The 17,903-nt window shown below is 37.5% G+C and overlaps 1 protein-coding gene across 2 annotated transcripts in view; it reads left to right on the top strand.

Moving 5' to 3' along the window:
- LOC136037939 (ATP-dependent RNA helicase SUV3 homolog, mitochondrial-like) overlaps positions 1-17,903 on the top strand; it is a 377,602-nt gene that overhangs the window by 140,392 nt on the left and 219,307 nt on the right. For both annotated transcript variants that reach the window (XM_065720820.1, XM_065720811.1), the window contains exon 8: positions 5,806-6,063. In XM_065720820.1, coding sequence (XP_065576892.1) covers positions 5,806-6,063 — 258 coding nt within the window. The remainder of the gene's footprint in view (positions 1-5,805; positions 6,064-17,903) is intronic.

The following is a 17,903-nucleotide window of genomic DNA, read 5'->3' as shown; positions in this document are numbered from 1 at the left end:
ACAAAGACTAAATTTGACGAAACTTAATTTGAAACACTGGTCAAAGTTTGTAACTTGCAGCCCCTCCCCCAGGGATTGTGTGGAGTAAGTCATTCCCAAAGACATAGTTATTTTTGCTCTAGGGTTCTCTGATACGCTAAATGCGATGGTGCTGTTTTCGTTAAGATTCTATGACTTTTAGGGGGTGTTTCCCCCTATTTTCCAAAATAAGGCAAATTTTTCAGGCTCGTAACATTTGATGACAAAGACTAAATTTGACGAAACTTGTATATTTAGAATCAGCATGAAAATTTGATTCTTTTGATGTATCCTTTAGCATCAAAATTCAGTTTTTTTTTTAGTTTCATTTACTATTGAGCCGGGTCGCTCCTTACTACAGTACGTTACCACGAACTGTTTGAAATGCTTAAATTTAAATTATTTATTTTGTTAAATTAATTTAATCTGATCCAATTAAAAAATTTAAACTATGCTGAAAATAAATGAAAAGATGGAAATAAAACAAAGAGTAATGTAGTGTGAAACAAAACGCCTCGCAAACCACACGAAAACTCAACACTTCAATTATAAGTTTTTTCGGTGGCTTGAATCATGCAACAAGTTGGCCTTGAGCAAAAAAAAAAGAACAAAGACTATGAAGCTCGGCGTATACCCTTCATAAATTTTCCTTAATCATTGATCAAAACAGAACGCAAATTCTCCATGAAATAAAGATAATAACCATATTCCGTGTAATATAAACACGATAATCGTCGTTAACCTGTAGTTCAGTTTACCATGCAATCACGAACAAACCTTATTTTGCTTCAACTTGAACACTTTAATAACATTTAATTGATAATAAATCTATAATTATAATATTGCTCTTCCTCAACCTTAGTAATTTGGATCTTTGTTGTTAATTAAATAGAAAACACAAGTTTTTTTTTAACTGAAAGTAAGGAGCGACATTAAAACTTAGAACGAACAGAAATTACTCCGTATATGAAAGGGGCTGTTTCCTCCTCAACGCCTCGCTCTTTACGCCAAAGTTTTTTACTCTTTTAAAAAATAGAGTTGTTAGAAGGAGTCACATATGTGAGGTGACAGCCCCTTTCGTATACGGAATAATTTCTGTTCGTTTTAAGTTTTAATGTCGCTCCTTACTTTCAGTTAAAAAACTTGTTTTTTTTATTTGATTTCTGTAAGTTTTAATGTCGCTCCTTACTTTCAGTTAAAAAACTTGTTTTTTTTATTTGATTTCTGAACGTTTTTGAATTAATTCATATGTTGATTTTTTCTCTCCGCACACGAATAGTTAAAACGAAATTTGGATATTGATTTATTTTTTTGGCTAAATGGCTTTTTCATAGTTTTGATCGGGCGATTTTGAGGAAAAAGGGAGGGGGAGTAGGCCTAGTTACCCTCCAATTTTTTGGTTATTTAAAAAGGCAACTAGAACTTAATTTTTTAAGAACGTTTTTATTAGTAAAAATATACGTAACTTACGAATTAACTTACGTAGCGAACTTTCATATTTGTATATTTTTATTACGTATATGAGGGGGTTCACCTTGTCAATACCTCGCTCTTTACACTAATGCTTAAATTTTGTCTCAATTCCTTGAGAATTACCCCTGAATCACAAAGGCCGTAGAATAAATAGTTGAAATTACTAAAAATACTTTAGCGTAAAGAGCAAGGTATTAAGAGGAGGTGAACCCCTCATATGCGTAATAATCTCTATTCGTTTTAAGTTTTAATGCTGCTCCTTACTTTCAGTTGAAAAAACTTTTTCACATTTATTTTTTCATTGTTTTTTTTTAATGCTAAAAAATCCTGCACCCTCTTCATGGAAATTTTCTTCCACCAAGACAAATTCCTCCATGGAAAGTTCCTCCCGCATAAACCCCTCCCCCCAACCAAAAAAAAAAACCTCCCGAAAGTGTCTGTACACTTCCCAATAACCATTACAATATGTAAACACTGGTCAAAGTTTGTAACATGCAGCCCCTTCCACGGGGACTTTGGGGGAGTAAGTCGTCCCTAACGACGTAGTTATTAGGTTTTTCGACTATGCTGAATAAAATGGCTATCTCAGAATTTTGATCCGGTGACTTTGGGAAAAAATGAGCGTGGGAGGGGCCTAAGTGCCCTCCAATTTTTTGGTCTCTTAGAAAGGGTACTAAATCTTTTAATTAAGCCCTCTCGCGACATTCTAGGACCACTGGGTCGCTGCGATCACCCCTGGGGGAAAAAACAAATAAACACGCATCCATGGTCTGTCTTGTGGTAAAAAATACAAATTCCACATTTTTATGGCACATAAAAGGTGACATATAGCAATCGCAAATTCTATCAGTCTGTCGGTCTGTCCCGGTTTTGCTACTTTAGGCACTTCCAGGTAAGCTAGGACGGTGTAATTTTACAGGCGTATGGGGGACCGGACCAGATTAAATTAGAAATAGTCGTTTTCCTGATTTTACCACCTGGGGTAGAGTGAGGGCCGGTTAATTTGGAAAAATATAAAAAAATAATTATTTTTAACTTACGAATTGATGATGGGATCTTAATGAAATTTGATGTTTGGAAATATATCGTGTTTTAGAGCTCTTGTTTTAAATCCCGACCAGATCCAGTGACATTGGGGGGAGTTTGAGGGGGGAACCTAAATTTTGGAAACACTTGGATATCGTGTCTTAGAGCTCTTATTTTAAATCCCGACAGGATCCGGTGATATTGGGAGGAATTGGAGGGGGAAACCTAAAATCTTGGAAAACGCTTAGAGTGGGGGGATCGGGATGAAACTTGGTGGGAAAAATAAGCAGAAGTCCTAGATACGTGATTGACATAACTGGAACGGATCCGCTCTGTTTCGGGAAGTTGGGGGGGGGGGGGAAGGGTTAATTATGAAAAATTAGAAAAAATGAGGTATTTTTAACTTGCGAACAAGTGATCGGATCTTAATGAAATTTGATGTTTAGAAGGATATCATGTCTCAAAGCTCTTATTTTAATTCCCGACGGATTTGGTGACGCTGGGGGGAGTTTGGAAGGGGCCTAAAATCTTGGAAAGCGCTTAGAGTAAAGGGATCGGGATGAAACTTGGTGGGAAAAATAAGCAGAAGTCTTAGATACGTGATTGACTTAATCGGAATGGATCCGCTCTATTTGGGGGAGTTTGGGGGGGGGGATTAATACTGAAAAATTAGAAAAAATGACGTATTTTCAACTTACGAAGGAGTGATCGGATCTTCATGAAACTTCATATATAGAAGGACCTCGTAACTCAGATCTCTTATTTTAAATCCCAATTGGATCCAGCGGCATGGGGGGGGGATCTTGGAAAATACTTCAAGCGGAGAGATCAGGATGAAACTGGGTGGGAAGAATAAAAACAAGTCCAAGATATGTGACTGACATAACCGGACCGGGTCCACTCTCTTTGGTGGAGTTGGGGGGGGGGAATAACTCGGAAGAATTAGAAAAAATGAGGTATTTGTAACTTACGAACGGGTGATCAGGTCTTAATGAAATTTGATATTTAGAAGGATCTTGTGCTTTAGCGCCCTTAGTTTAAATTCCGACCAGATCCTTTGACATTGGGGGAGTTCTTTGGAATTCTTGGAAAACGTAAAAATTAGGGTATCTTTATCTTACGAATAGGTCATTGGATCTTTGATGTATTGATGGATCTTATGTCTCAGATGCTCCATTTTCGACTCGAATCGGATCCGGGGCCATAGGGGGTTTTAGGGGGAAACAGAAATCTTGGAAAACGGTAGAGTGGAGGAATCGGGATGAAGCTTGGTGGGTAGAATAAGCAAATGTATTAGATACGTGATTGACGTAACCGTACTGGATTCGCTCTATTTGGGGGATTTAGGGGGTGGGATTCAGTGCTTTGGCGAGTTTGGTGCTTCTGGATGTGCTAGGACGATGAAAATTGGTAGGCATTTAAGGAAGATGCACAAATGGACTTGATAAAGTCGTTTTCCCTGATTCGACCATCTGGGGGGGGGGGGTCTGAAGGGAGAGTAAAAATTAGAAAAATGGTGTATTTATAACATACGAGTGGGTGACCGGATCTTAATGAATGTTGATATTTAGAAGGACATCGTGACTCAGGGCTCTTAATTTAAATCCCAACCGGCATTAAGCCTCTGATTTTCCTTTTAAGTCAAACTATTGATTCTCAGAATTTTGTCAGAGCTCATACCTTATGAGCTCTTGGCTCTTGGCTCTTCTGGCCTCGTCACAAGTGCCATATGAGGTCTTAGCTCTTGTTGTAGATAGGAGCTTGAAACTTCTACTTTAGAGTTCTCTGACACGCGAAATCTGATGGTGTGGCTTTCGTTAAGATTTTATTACTTTTAAGGGGTTTCCCCCCCTATTTTCTAAAATAGGCGTTTTTAGGGTTTCGGTTACTATTGAGCCGGGTCGCTCCTTACTACAGTTCGTTACCACGAACTGTTTGATTAGATAAAAGTTTTGGATTTTGTGCTTTGTCTTACACATATGTGCTAACTAATGTGCGTATTCGTGTCGCATTTAACGGGGATAAATAAATCCACAATAGTGTCCCATTTTTCAAGCATTGGTGAAAGACCTTATAATGAGATACATGTGCAGAAGAGTCCTTTGGTCCCACCTCCTCAAAGGTCACGATTTTTTCTATATTCCTCAAAATTTCTATATTGTTTGTATAATTTATCTGTCTGCTTTTCCCTTTTTTCAAATTATCCCTCTCACCCTGGAGTATATTTCCTCCTTTGTACCTCCTTCCAACAGATCTTTTCCAAAGCAATGGAGAGATTTTTATAAATGACAAAGATAAGAGAAATCTCAAGATGAAGAAAACAAACCGGACTACAGCCAGTAGAAGGAAAAGATAAACTAAAACGACGCGGATGTTTCGCCTGTATAAACAAGGCGTCTTCAACGCTAAGAAACTAAAATACTGAACTAACCTATAATTATATAAAATCTTAAACCCAGAATATGTATATACAATTGTTGCCAATGAGATTGAACGGCACAGAAGCTAAATAGAGTTACTTCAGTGAAAAAAATAAAATGAATATGAAATAAATTATTTAGTATTAATTATTTATTATTTTTGTGTCGGAAGGATTTCACTCACTATTTCTCTTTTATGTTCAGCAGTTATGCCATCATTCAGGCGCGTTTTTGGAGGATTGTGAATAAAGAAAACAGCTCTTTTTTTCTTATTTGTTTTTTTCTTATTCTTATTCTTATTTTTTATACTAGATAGCACTATATTACGCTATTCTAGACTAAGCGCTATTTAGCGGCTTTATATGTTTAATTTGCCATGCGACTGATTGGCAAGTATGTTTATGTTCAAATTTAGCTCATTCGCTTTTGGAAAAATTTACTCAGTGACCAATTGACACAACAAAGTTGAGCAGGCATTTACGGTAATATCAATTTCAGTAGATGGCAAATCTAGAAAAAAAAGCATCGAAGAGAGACAAAATATAAGAAAAGAAAATGGAATATTAAAAAATCGCCAGCATCTTGGGATTTTGAGCGTTTACAGTAACCTCTCCTCCTCCTTCATTAATGACTGATCTAAAGTTAAACTGGTCCAACTAATTTTCCTTTAGCTCGGTAGGCTACTCATCGGTAATTTGACAGTCATCTTAAATTTAATGATATCTGCTATTGCAGATAGTGTGTCTCGCCAGAAAGAAAATTCGCACCACTTCATTAGGCTATGCAGTATTAAATTACCCAAACAAAGTCAATATGTCAACGCGCTCCCTTGAGTTTGTCACGCTTCTACTTATTAATTTTTATTTAGGCTGGTCTTCATCCAACGGCCGAGCAAATAGAGATGTATGCCTACCATCTGCCCCAAGCGACACTTTCCAATCTGATGGATATTTTCATAAGGCTCTGTACAGTTGATGACAGCCTATATTTTCTTTGTAATATAGACGACTTTAAATTTTTGGCAGAGATGATAGAACATATCCCGTTGCCATTGCGTGCACGGTATGTTTTTTGCTGCGCACCGATCAACAGGAAGGTCCCCTTTGTCTGTACAATGTTTTTAAAGGTACGTATGGATTCTGAAATCTAGGCCTACACTGGTAAATATACAGGTATCTCTACCTGTACGCTATATACAGGTACGCCACATTACGAATTTCTAGACGCCCTAATCCCTGTTGAACTGGTTCTTTCCAAGGTTTTAATGAGGTTTTCTTGAAACTTTGAAGGGCCGTTGTCCTCCTTTGGTTTTCTTTCTTATATTAATTTAAAAAATCCCGAAAACGAAGTTATATAAACAAAAGCCATATTAAAACTTAAGACGAGCAGAAATAAAATCCTCTAATAATTCAAACTTAAAATGGGTAGAAATTAATATCAAAGAATAAATAAAGCCCAAAACTAACAAGAATTAAACTAAATAATCATATCAGACATAAAGAATAATATGTACTAATATATATAAATAAGCAAATCTTATACGAGCAAAAATTAAAACGAATACTTAAGTAAAACTTAAAACGGATAGAAATTAGTTACGAACAGGAGTTTGACTACTGCCCCCTCCTGCTATTGCACCATTTGCGTTTTATTATAAACTAAATGTATTTTGTTAAACTATAGTTAAATCTTCTTCAAAACATTGACGAAAAATGAAAAATCAAATCAAATCCCTATATCAATCAAGATGAGTGGAAAGATCCAATGAAATTAAACTGAGCCTTTAATGCATAATGGTACTAATTACTGGAAATCTCAACAGTTCAAGATTTAAATTTCCTTTAGAAGGTTTACGGCTGGGGGGAAGGGACAGTTGCCAAACTCCTGTTCGTAGTAATTTCTGCACATTTTAAATTTTACTTTAATTTATAGACCCCCCCTCCCATATGGAATGTCTCTAGGGAAATATAATGCATAAATAGATAATACACTGAAGGCTTATGGCTCTTTAATCCAGGCCACGGCCTTGAACCTATTATAGCCAGCTCTTGTTCATCTAATGTGGGGGAACAGGCATATACGTTAGAATTTGCTGCCGGGAGTAGTTTGAAAAATGGAATCATTAAGCAATTAAATTATGCAAAAATGTAGGAATTTTATGCTAGGAGGTTTGACCTTCTACCGAAATGTTTGCCCGATTCGTAAAAACGAAATAAAAACGCATTAAAATCCATTTTTGATGTGTCTTTTTTAGTTTTTATCTTAAGCCCCCCATCCAAAAAATACCCCTCACTCCCTGAAAACCTGGATACGGCCCTGTTAGTTAGTATAAGTGGCTTGATTGTCAAATGTACAGCTTAACAACAGCTTGTAACTTATTGCTTTGTTGTCTGAATCGCGGTAAAATACGTTATCCCCTCATGAGCGCTGAAATTCTTGAACCTTGCATAACCTTGTGTTCCTTTTGATTTGGCTAGATAGGAGAAAAGCTGTCAACACGTCAGTCAAATATCAAGCCACATCTCAACCGATTATTTGAGTATCAAGCTCATTCTTGTTATACTCATTTGATAGTGACAGGATATTTCAGTGGCAGAAAAGGTCAATAGAAGTGATGAGTCAGACCAAAACCGTATTTGGTAGTTTAATAAGGGACGGTTTATCCTCCAAAGCACGTACACTGGGGCTCATTCTAAAGGGGTTGTCCACATGGGAGGGTCAAATGCATGGGGGTTTGAAAAACGACTCGTGCTTGTTAGGTAACTTGTGACTGGTTTGGCCCGATGTTCAGTTCATCCCTTGGTATCGATAGTTGCAGTTCATAAAGTTCAGGCTTTGGCTTCTCCAACAGTAACCTTATGGATCGGTCAATTTTTAAACTTGTTTGAGCAAATCACCGACATTATATTGGCAGATTACGGTGTCAACCAAGGTACGTTCAGACACCTTATATTCACGATCAGGGACGTACACCGGCCTTTTTCGGGGGCTGTCTAAACTCATTAAAGCACAAAAAAGGACAAGTGGATTGTGTGCTTTGTCAGGGCTGCCACTTTTTGGACTTTTCCCAAGATTTTGAAATCTCAGTCCAAAGATTGGGATATAGGAAGAAGTATGTAAATTGAACATAACTCTCCGAAACTATACGTCATTGTTATCTAATTTTTTCTGTTTTTTAACTTTAGAGATTTTTTGCAAGTGAATCCTAGGGGTTGCTTGATTATCAGTTGCACGCCTGCTCTGTCGATCCGTAATTCACTCTGTGCAAATTTCTTTTGGACCGCCGTTAGTGATACTTCTATTGCTTTTTTTTAGGGAAGGGGGCTCCTTATTCTCCTCATCTTATAAATTTATATGGTATAGTGGCTTTCAGCGAAATATCATTTGCGTGAATGAACCTCAATTGAGACGAATATTATAGCGGAGCAGATGCTGAAGAGTACTGCTTTGAATATTAGAACTTTATTATAAGTAAGAAAAGGCCACAAACTTCATTTCTATTTGTATTCCATATGTACAAGAAAAAAACTTTCCCGCATGCTGATTAATGTTCTGCATAGCTCAGGTACCGATCTCCTGATTTTCTGCCTTCGACCGGGAGTACAATGCGTGGTTGGGGGCATATTATCCGACGCTTCCTGTATTTCCCCCCTGATATCTCGTGGTACCCATTTAGAGCTGGGTCGACTCTGGCTGAGCTTACAGAGTCACACCGTTGACCTCTGTTCTAAACTAAATATCCAGCAACTCCATGACTTGAATCCATGTTCTCAGGATTTCAAGTCTAGCGCACTAACCACCCGGCTAACAAAAAAAGTTAAAAAATTCATGGACTTTCTACTTCGCTGAAAACTTTAAATCAACTGTGGCCCGTCTCTTCTGCCCGAAACGGTAAACATAAGGCCTTACTGACAAAGGACCAAAGATTTATTTTATGAGTTAATAAATTAATTATTATTATTTTACATGTTTGTGAAGAGAACTTGTTGTTCTGTCTTTCGCTCTTGATTGCCAAAATTTTGGAGATTCGAACTGTTTCTTGTCACTGACCAACAATGCTGTCAGAATATGGGAGACTCAAAATATCTGGACCCTCAAAGGAACCAGTGTGATATTTTTGTTTAATGCAGAAATCTTCACTACAAGTTCATTTTCCCGTTTATAATTGTTTGTTGTTTTTAACTTTGTGTTGTTAGATTTGTCTTTGCTGATGGATTTGACTCATTGTCATTTAAAATAGTATGAAAATACTTATCTAAATTTGATTTAATGGTTACTTGGAAATTATCTCCTAATGCTTATATCAATGAACTGATTGCCTACTATGTAACAGTTGCCAAAACTCTTGCAATTAAAAACAAGAGCAAAGAACTCATATGGTACTTGTGACGAGGTCAGAACAGCCAAGAGCCAAGAGCATTTTCCTACCAAGTTTCATTACGATCTCTCCACACTCTAAGCGTTTTCCAAGATTTCCGGCTTCCCTATCCAACTCCTCCAAATGTCACCGGATCTGGTCAGAATTTAAAATAAGAGCTCTGAGACACGAGGTCCCCCAGATTGTCAAATCGGGGAAGCGACTATTTGTAATTTAATCTGGTCTTTCCCCTGATACGCTTTCCAAATTTCACCATCCTAGCTTATCTGGAAGTGCCCAAACTAGCAAAACTGGGACGGACAGAGCGACCGACAGAATTTGCGATTGTTATATGTTACTTGGTAAATACCAAGTGCCATAAAGTATCGTTCACTGAAAGCCCCTGTCACACCTCAAACCGTATATCGAAAATTTAAATAAAATTCATTGCGTGTAAAACAGCAGACTGATTTCATCTTTTTCTCCATTATTTTTGTTAGTACCACTATTTTATCCTCCTTGCATAAAGTTTGAATTTCGATTTTCTGTTCAATTATGTAAATGAAGTCAAAGCCCTAAGTATGGGTAACGTATATAAGCAGTTTTGAAAATTCGTTGAATACATTAATACCAGACATGTATCTAAAAATAAAGTTCGGGAATTAATAACTACCAATTATATGCTGCAATTCAGCTTACCCTATTTAAAATTTGATATGGGTAATTTTTATTTTATTTTTTTTTTTTTTTTTTTTTTTTTGAAGAATACACTTACTTCTTGCTTACAGTTCCGATTTTTAAGCCGTTTTGGGTAGCACAAACTGTAGACGTGGCGAGAACAGGACTCAAATTTGGGCAAGATCCATGCATCCGTAAAAGCCGAGAGAAATAGAAAATAACCCCACTGTATCCATTCCAGGTTTTTAGAGGAAAAAACAATGAGGCGGGCAAGAATTAAAAAAGAAAAAAATAGGCCAATCACTCGTTTATGGAATTATAAAAACCTCAAGATGTTAAAATTATGAGAATATTGCAAGAATCTGAGAAATCGAGAATAGGTAGGATCTGACGGATCTTAACACCCCCCCCCCCCCACAAACACACCAACACTCAACAAAATTGGAATTCAGCATGAAGTTTTTGTCTTAAATTTATTAATGCAACATTAAAATGCTAAATAACATATAAAAAGATGTCCTACTGAGTTTATTTCCTGCTTTCAGTAAAAGAGAAATGACAATTTAACGTTGCAAAAAAGATTAGTTCCGGTAAACCAGATTATTTCCTCTTATTTATGGGAGGAGAAAAGCATTTTACGTGAAAAACTAAAAATGTATAAACATTAAATTTTGAAAATTATTTTAAAAAATAGAAATAATGAGCAACATTCTAAGTAAAACGAGCAACACTTACCCTTGTCTGTGAGAGAGCTCCCTAACACTCTCATGTGTAAATGGTTTCTTGCGATTTACTGAAAACTTACTGCAACATCAGAAATTACCAACTGGAAATTGCAAATGTTTTGCCGATTTTGAAAAATTGAGGGATTTCCATGTTCTAAACTAAAACATTGAAAATACGCTGTTAATAGTGAATCAGAAGCAACTGCTTGAACATTTTGGGAGGAGGGTAACAGCCTCCTCCTTTTTAGGATCCATTTGTGCTTGTTTTAAGTTGCTCTTTATTACTGATTAAAAAATACTAGTTTTTATGTCTGTTTTCTCTGATTCTGTGCTGGTCTTTTTCCTTTTCATGCACGTATGCTGTTTTACAGCACCAGTAACCTCTTCAACGTCAGGAGTGAGTGCTAAGGAGGATGACAGCTCCTCCTGTTTTGGGCATTTTTTGCTTGTTTGATTATAATGTCTCTCATAATTTGCATTTGAACAGAACCTGTAAATTTAATGTAGCTAAAAAAGTAATTTCATCTAAAGCTACAAAAAAAATTGATGCGTAGTTTTTCCATAACTTAGTATCTTCTTTGAGTATTTATATCGGCCAAATGACAATGCTGAGGGGTTTTCACTTTCAAAAATAGTGTACACCAGTGGTGTGCTCCAAAGCGTGACGCCAGGAGGTGCAGTATGGTGCAGATATTTCACGCATGACACGCAGTTTGAGATGCGTATCGAAACAAGTGATGCCATGAGATGAATATAAATTAATTTACTTTCGTAATAATGATTCCAGCTGCTCAAGCAAACAAATTGTCACAGCTTTAGTTTTGTGTCATGTTTACGGATCGTGCAAACCTTTATCAGACTATATTTACTTTTGAATAAACCTTTGAACTTCTACCATCTTCTTGCTACCCAGCATCCCCTCTTCACCTTCACTTGTTTACCGTCAATTTTTCATCTTCACTATCTAGGGCCAATCGAAAAACAAGTCGTCCCTGAATGGGGTGGAAGGATTTCGTAAGGAAAGATGTAAGGGAAATCGAAACTTATTGAGAGGGTGTAATGCTTTAAGTAGTTTTGGACGAAGAAGGAGCGTGCTTAGCTGTGTTGACCTCAGGTGGCCTGGTGCTGCAGTGTATTATTAGTAGTAGTAGTCTTAAGGTTTAAACTACCAAGGACAATGAAAATTAAAATCTGATGAATTGGTTAAGTGGAAGCTTGTACGACCATGTACATCACTAAAACATCAAAAATTCAATTTTTAATGAAAAAGACCTCCATGTCTAGCTATGCATTTTTCGTTAGTAGCGGGTGACGAATTGTTTTGTTTTAAATAAAGCTAGAAAATCCTACGCCCCCTTCATGGAAATTCTCTTCCCTCATGATAAGATGCTCCATGGAAAGATCCTTTCATGGATCTTCCCCCGACCCACCCCCACCCAACGCGAAAAAGTCCCCCTGAAAACGTCTGTACGCTTCTCAATAACCATTACTATATGTAAACAATTGTCAAAGTTTGTAACTTGCAGCCTGGGGACTGTGGGGGATTAAATCGTCCCCAAGGACACAGTTATTAGGTTTTTGGCTCTGCTGAACAAAAGGGTCATCTCAAAATTTTGATCCGGTGACTTTAAGGGAAAAATGAGCATGGGAGGGGCTTAGATACCCTCCAATTTTTTCGGTCACTTAAACAGGGCACTAGAACTTTTAGTTTCCGTTAGAATGAGCCCTCTCGTGACATTTTAGGACCATTGGGTCGATACGATCACCCCTGAAAAAAATAAATAAACACGCATCCGTGATATGTCTTCTGGCAAAAAAAATGTAAAATTCCACATTTTTGTAGATAGGAGCTTCAAACTTCTAAATTAGGGTTCTCTGATACGCTGAATCTGATGGTATGATTTTTGTTAAGATTCTATGACTTTTAGGGGGTGTTTTAAAATAAGGCAAATTGAAACTTATAAATCTCAGGCTCCAAACTTTTGATGGGCAAGATTAAACTTGATGAAACTTATATATTTAAAATCAGCATTAAAATGCGATTCTTTTAATGTAACTATTGGTATCAAAATTCCGTCTTTTAGAGTTTCAGTTACTATTGAGTCGTGTCGCTCCTTACTACAGTTCGTTACTACGAACTGTTAGAAAAAGGCGTATTTCAGCACGGCCGATTTTAGTCGGTGTTTCATATGTTATGCAAATGAACTCACTCTTAATCGAATTTTTCTGAATATTTTAATGCCGAAAACATTTCTGTAGCTCAAATGATTAAAAAATATTGCAGGTGAATTGAAACTCACATATTTTGTTCTTGTCACTGCTCTTAATTGTTGCTCACTATGGGCATTATACAAGGCGATGACGGGAAAAAAACGCATGAGTGTACGTGTACCTTCGTATCGGGGGGAGGATCTTCTTCAGGGAATTCCTTCCTGAAATTGATGTCATAAACCTCCTCAAGAGATGTTTAAAACAGTTGTGCGAAAACTTTTTTTTTAAATTCTTGGCCTTTCTCCCTAGAAATAACCCCTCTGATGCCTTTCTAATAATATAGCCTATACGGACGGGTGAAGTGGTCAAAACAGGCAAAAAATGCTTTTTGGTCAATGTTAAATACTTTTATAATTCTTGTCATTTCTTCACTCTTATGCTCCTTTCACAACATGCTGTAGCGCAGTTGATTGATGCTCTGCTTGGCAATACGGAACATTAAGGTTCGTTACCCGCTGTAGCAAGGTCGGGCGACAAGCTTGCTACTTGTCCCTAAGAAACACAGCAATTGAAACGTCGAATCGACGCCCTATGCGCCAGCAATGGCTCAGGAGGATCCTTATAATTTTATAAAATTATTTTTTATGCTCCTTTCACAGGCGTGCTTATCTTGACATGAATTTTTGGCTATGTCATCTAGGATTAATCTACTGTTCTTTTAAAAGAGGAAGCAAGTTATGGTTGGTAGACACGAGGAAATACGGAATTTATGTTTGTGGAGGGGTCACCACCGAAACTTAGCCAAGCCCTTTGGTATTTTTGCCCCTTCCACTCCTGTAATTAATACAACGTCTGACCTTTAGGAGGTGAGGTACCTTCCCCCCTCTCTCGTCCATCCTTCCCTTTTGGTGGATAATGAGTTGGCTAAGCGCGCATATGAATTGAACTTTCTGAAACCGGGCAACAAGCTTGCGGAAAGGAGCTTGACTACTACCTTCGTTTATTATGATTTCCAAAACAAATGACAATCATACCTGTCTGTTATATTTTAAAACCAATGAGTAGGTCTTAAGAATCAAATTTCAGTTCCCTAGTTTATGTTAGCGGGATTGTCAAAATGTGTCCGTGTGTCGGGTCAGGGGTTTTCATATGGCCTGTAAGCATTGCTTAATCTGAAGGATGGGTACATTACCACCATGTCTAACTGCTAATCTCTTAAGAGGGATGACAAATGACTAATAAAGTAAACAATATTATGGTGAGTTATGATTCGCATCGAGAAATTTCCGTGGGTCATGTCTTACATCTACGGGGCTCCATTAATAAAATTAGAAACAATAGGACATTAATGCATGATAGACTAGTGTGTTTTAAACTGTTCACTAGAATATAAATCACAGCCTTTCAATAGGTCTATATGTATGCTGGTGCTAAGGGATGAATTCCGATTAGGCTGGATCGTAAAGATGATTGAAATTGAAGAACAAAATCTTATAATGAACTTAACGGAAGTATGTAAATTAGTAATATTTCACGGTTTTCTAATATGCTTGTCAACATTTATCGTATGCCAAGATTTGAAGTTGAAACGCTTTATTTTATTAATGGTGGCGGTTCTGCTTAATAAATGCAGCAAGTGAGTGGTTAATGGTTGTAAACATTGGTCTTCGATATTCAAAACCGTTTGGTCGGGTAGCTGAAGATTTTTATGGGGAGGGTGATCTGATGTCACCCCCATTGCTATACAGAGGAGAGGAAATCTCGAGATCCGAACCTCGAATGACAGCCGTCTTTCGAGCATGGTGTGCATTACGTGATGGGTAGCGCGGGGAAAGGTGGGACGGCGGGATATGGTAGAAAATGTGGGAGCCGGTGTTCTCTCTCCCGCAATATTCTTCTTGGAAAATTTCCCCGTGGAAAATCTCCTCTCCCGTGGAGAATTCCCCTCTGCAGATAATTACACTCAAGTGGTACTTTCTCCCCAGAAAATCCCCTTCCCTAAGATCCCTCAAGGATAATTACCCCCGTGAAAAATTCCCCCGCACTCAAAATTGAGTAGCCAAATAGAAAGTACAAAATAGGTACCTCAGAATGTCGATTAGATGTCATATTGGTAACAAAGACCAAATCAAAAACAGTTTAGTACAGAGACTGGAAGGTCTCCAGTTACATTCGACTCAGAAAAAGGACTAGAACTCTTAATTACCGACCGTCTGAGCATCCTTAGAAGTTTCTACGGCTATGAGGGGGAGGCTAGGGATGAGGAACGGGTAGCCTCCCTCATATATGGAATAAATTCTACTAGTTTTGGGGTTTAATGTTACTCTTTACTTTTATAATAGTAGCGTAGACCAAAAATATTAACTGAAATTAAGGCGGATTACATATCAATTTCCACCCACACCCCCTGCCCGTTCCTTAGAACTAATTCTGTTAATACCCTCAGCCGTTCCTAAGATAGCTGATGCGCCCTTTTGATAACTAACATGCACATAGTAGTTTTGACTGTGTTCGGCATTCATCTCTAAAGCTTTTGAGTGTTATGCCATCGCCACAGGCACAATTATTTGACCCTTAGACTATTTTGAACAAGATGGCTATTTCAAAATTTTCATCAAATGTTTTTGGAGAGAAGTCAGCTAAAGAGGGCTGGGAAGAAAACTGGCAGCCCTTCAATAACTTCAAACGTCCCCTTCAACATGTCCTGAAAGTTTCAGCTTAACTTTAGCCGTTCTTAAAATGTTGCCGATACACCTTTTTGATAAACTGGATGCACATAGCACCTTGATTTAGTTTAACCTATCCCCCAGAATTCTCCGAAGTTTCTCCCTAATGTCTTTGGCATTTTTGGATGCACCCAGAATCAAAACTTTCTCCTTTTCCTGATGATAAATTCTGCACGTGAACAATGAATAAATTGCATAGTTTCTGGAGGCTTAGCTATTAGACCTTTTGAATAATTTGAAAAAAAATGACAATTACAAAATGTTTATAAGTGTTAAGGAGAGGGGCACATAAAAAGGGCAAGGAAAGGGAGTTTTGTTGCCCTCCATTCTCTATTCGACTATCCATCAGCATACACTGAAAGTTTTTACCTAATATCATCAGCATATGCTTAGATATTGCTGATATTCCCTCAGGGCCTGAGCTAGGGTGGTTAGAGAATGCAAGGCCCCTGGTTGTACGCTCATGGATGGCAAACAAGCTTAAATTGTAATATTTTGGGGCAAAAATTATAATATTTACAGTATTGATGGTGCGACAGGGTGCGGCAAAGTCTACATTTGCCCCTTCCCCCCTGAGAAAAAACCTAACTTCAGCTCTATATTCCCTTTACACAACCAGCATAGGTGAAGTGTGTTCGATCGTTTTAGCATCCCTTTCAACATCTCCATAAAGTTTCGCCTTAATGCTCTAAGCGTTTTGGAGATCCAGGATCAAACATGCCTTCTTTTCTTAATAAAATCATATATGCTAACAACGATCAACCTGCCTAACTTACAGTCCTTACAGACTTCTTTCACAAAGATAAAATTAAGAAAAATTAAATTGTAAAATGTGGACCTTCTCTCTGTTAACTTTTCCCTGTAATTTGTGTAAACTTTTAGAATTAAAGTTATTTCTTCTGCAAAATTATCGGTTTTATTTGGTAAGTTCCTATTATGTACTAATCAAATAAATACTCTGACACCTCGGGTTTGCGTATAGTTATCTATCATAGTTAGGGTTGTACTAGTAGCCACACAGGTTAGATTTTCCTCGTTAAGTATTCTTTATATTGTTCGTATCTCTAATTTGTGATTTTGTGTTTAAATTAGTATAAAAGTCTCGTTAATTGCCAAAAAAATGCATAAGAATGCGGTGGTTTTGGGTAAGGGGTTCAACTGAGGAAAGTGGAATAAAAAGAATCGAATTGTGGGGGGAGGGGTGGCACGAAAAAAGTCATGCGTTTTCTGTGCGTTTTAAGTTTTGATATTGTTCCTCACTTTCTGTTGAAAAAAACTTTTTTTTTAAATTTAGTTTCTGATTTTTTTTTTTTTATAATGCCGGGAAATCCATCTTCCACTCTATTGAAATTTCCCACCCCACAGAAAATCCTTGCATGGGAAGTGTTTCTCTCGTAAATTGCACCCCTCGGGAAACTCCTCCAGACAATTCCATTATCCCTGAAAGTTTCCCCCGGAAAGTTTCTTGCGATCGATTCTGGTTGGAAAATTTGTCTTAGCACACTTCCATTTGAAAAAGGCTTTAATATCTGACTGTTTTCAAATCATTCCGAAAATCCCCTCTGCAGAAAATTATCCCCGTGGAAAATCCCCCCAGCGGAAAATGCTCCCCCGAAAAATGTCTGTATACTTCCCAATAACAAATACAATGCGTAAACAATAGGCGAATTTCACGACTTACAATCCTTTCCCAGGGGGCTGTGGGGGGCATGCTATCCATAAATGCATAGTTACTGGACCTTTTAACTATGCTGAACAAAATGGCTATCTGGAAAATTTTGATCGGATGACTTTGGAAAAAGGGGGCATGGGAGGGTGGCTTGTTACCTTCAAATTTTTTGGCTACTTAGAAATGGCACTAGAACTCCTAAATTTTGATTCGGATGAGCCCTCTTCTGATATTCTAGGACTATTGGTTCGATATGATCAACCCATTGGAAAAACAAACAGACAAAAAAAACATTCATCCGTGATCTTGATTCTGGTAAAAGAAAATCGACATTTTTGCAGATGGGTACTTGAAACCTATACAGTAGGATACTCTAATGTGCTGAATCTGATTGTGCGACTTTCATTGACATTCCTTGACTTTTAGGGGGTGTTCCCATTTTTTTCAAAAATCAGACAGATTTTCTCAGACTCGTTGTTTTTTATGGGTTAAATGCGTTGTGTTGAGCTTTCACGTTAACACTAAGCTTAATGAATTTTATATATTTGGAATCAGCATGATAAGCCAATTCTTTGATGTATGAATTGATGTTAAAATTCA

This window comes from Artemia franciscana, chromosome 2 (assembly GCF_032884065.1).
Source record: "Artemia franciscana chromosome 2, ASM3288406v1, whole genome shotgun sequence".
In the NCBI taxonomy this organism is placed as follows: Eukaryota; Metazoa; Arthropoda; class Branchiopoda; order Anostraca; family Artemiidae; genus Artemia; species Artemia franciscana.
The sequence above is the reverse complement of the archived record's forward strand: the minus strand, read 5'-3'. Positions and strand labels throughout refer to the sequence as shown.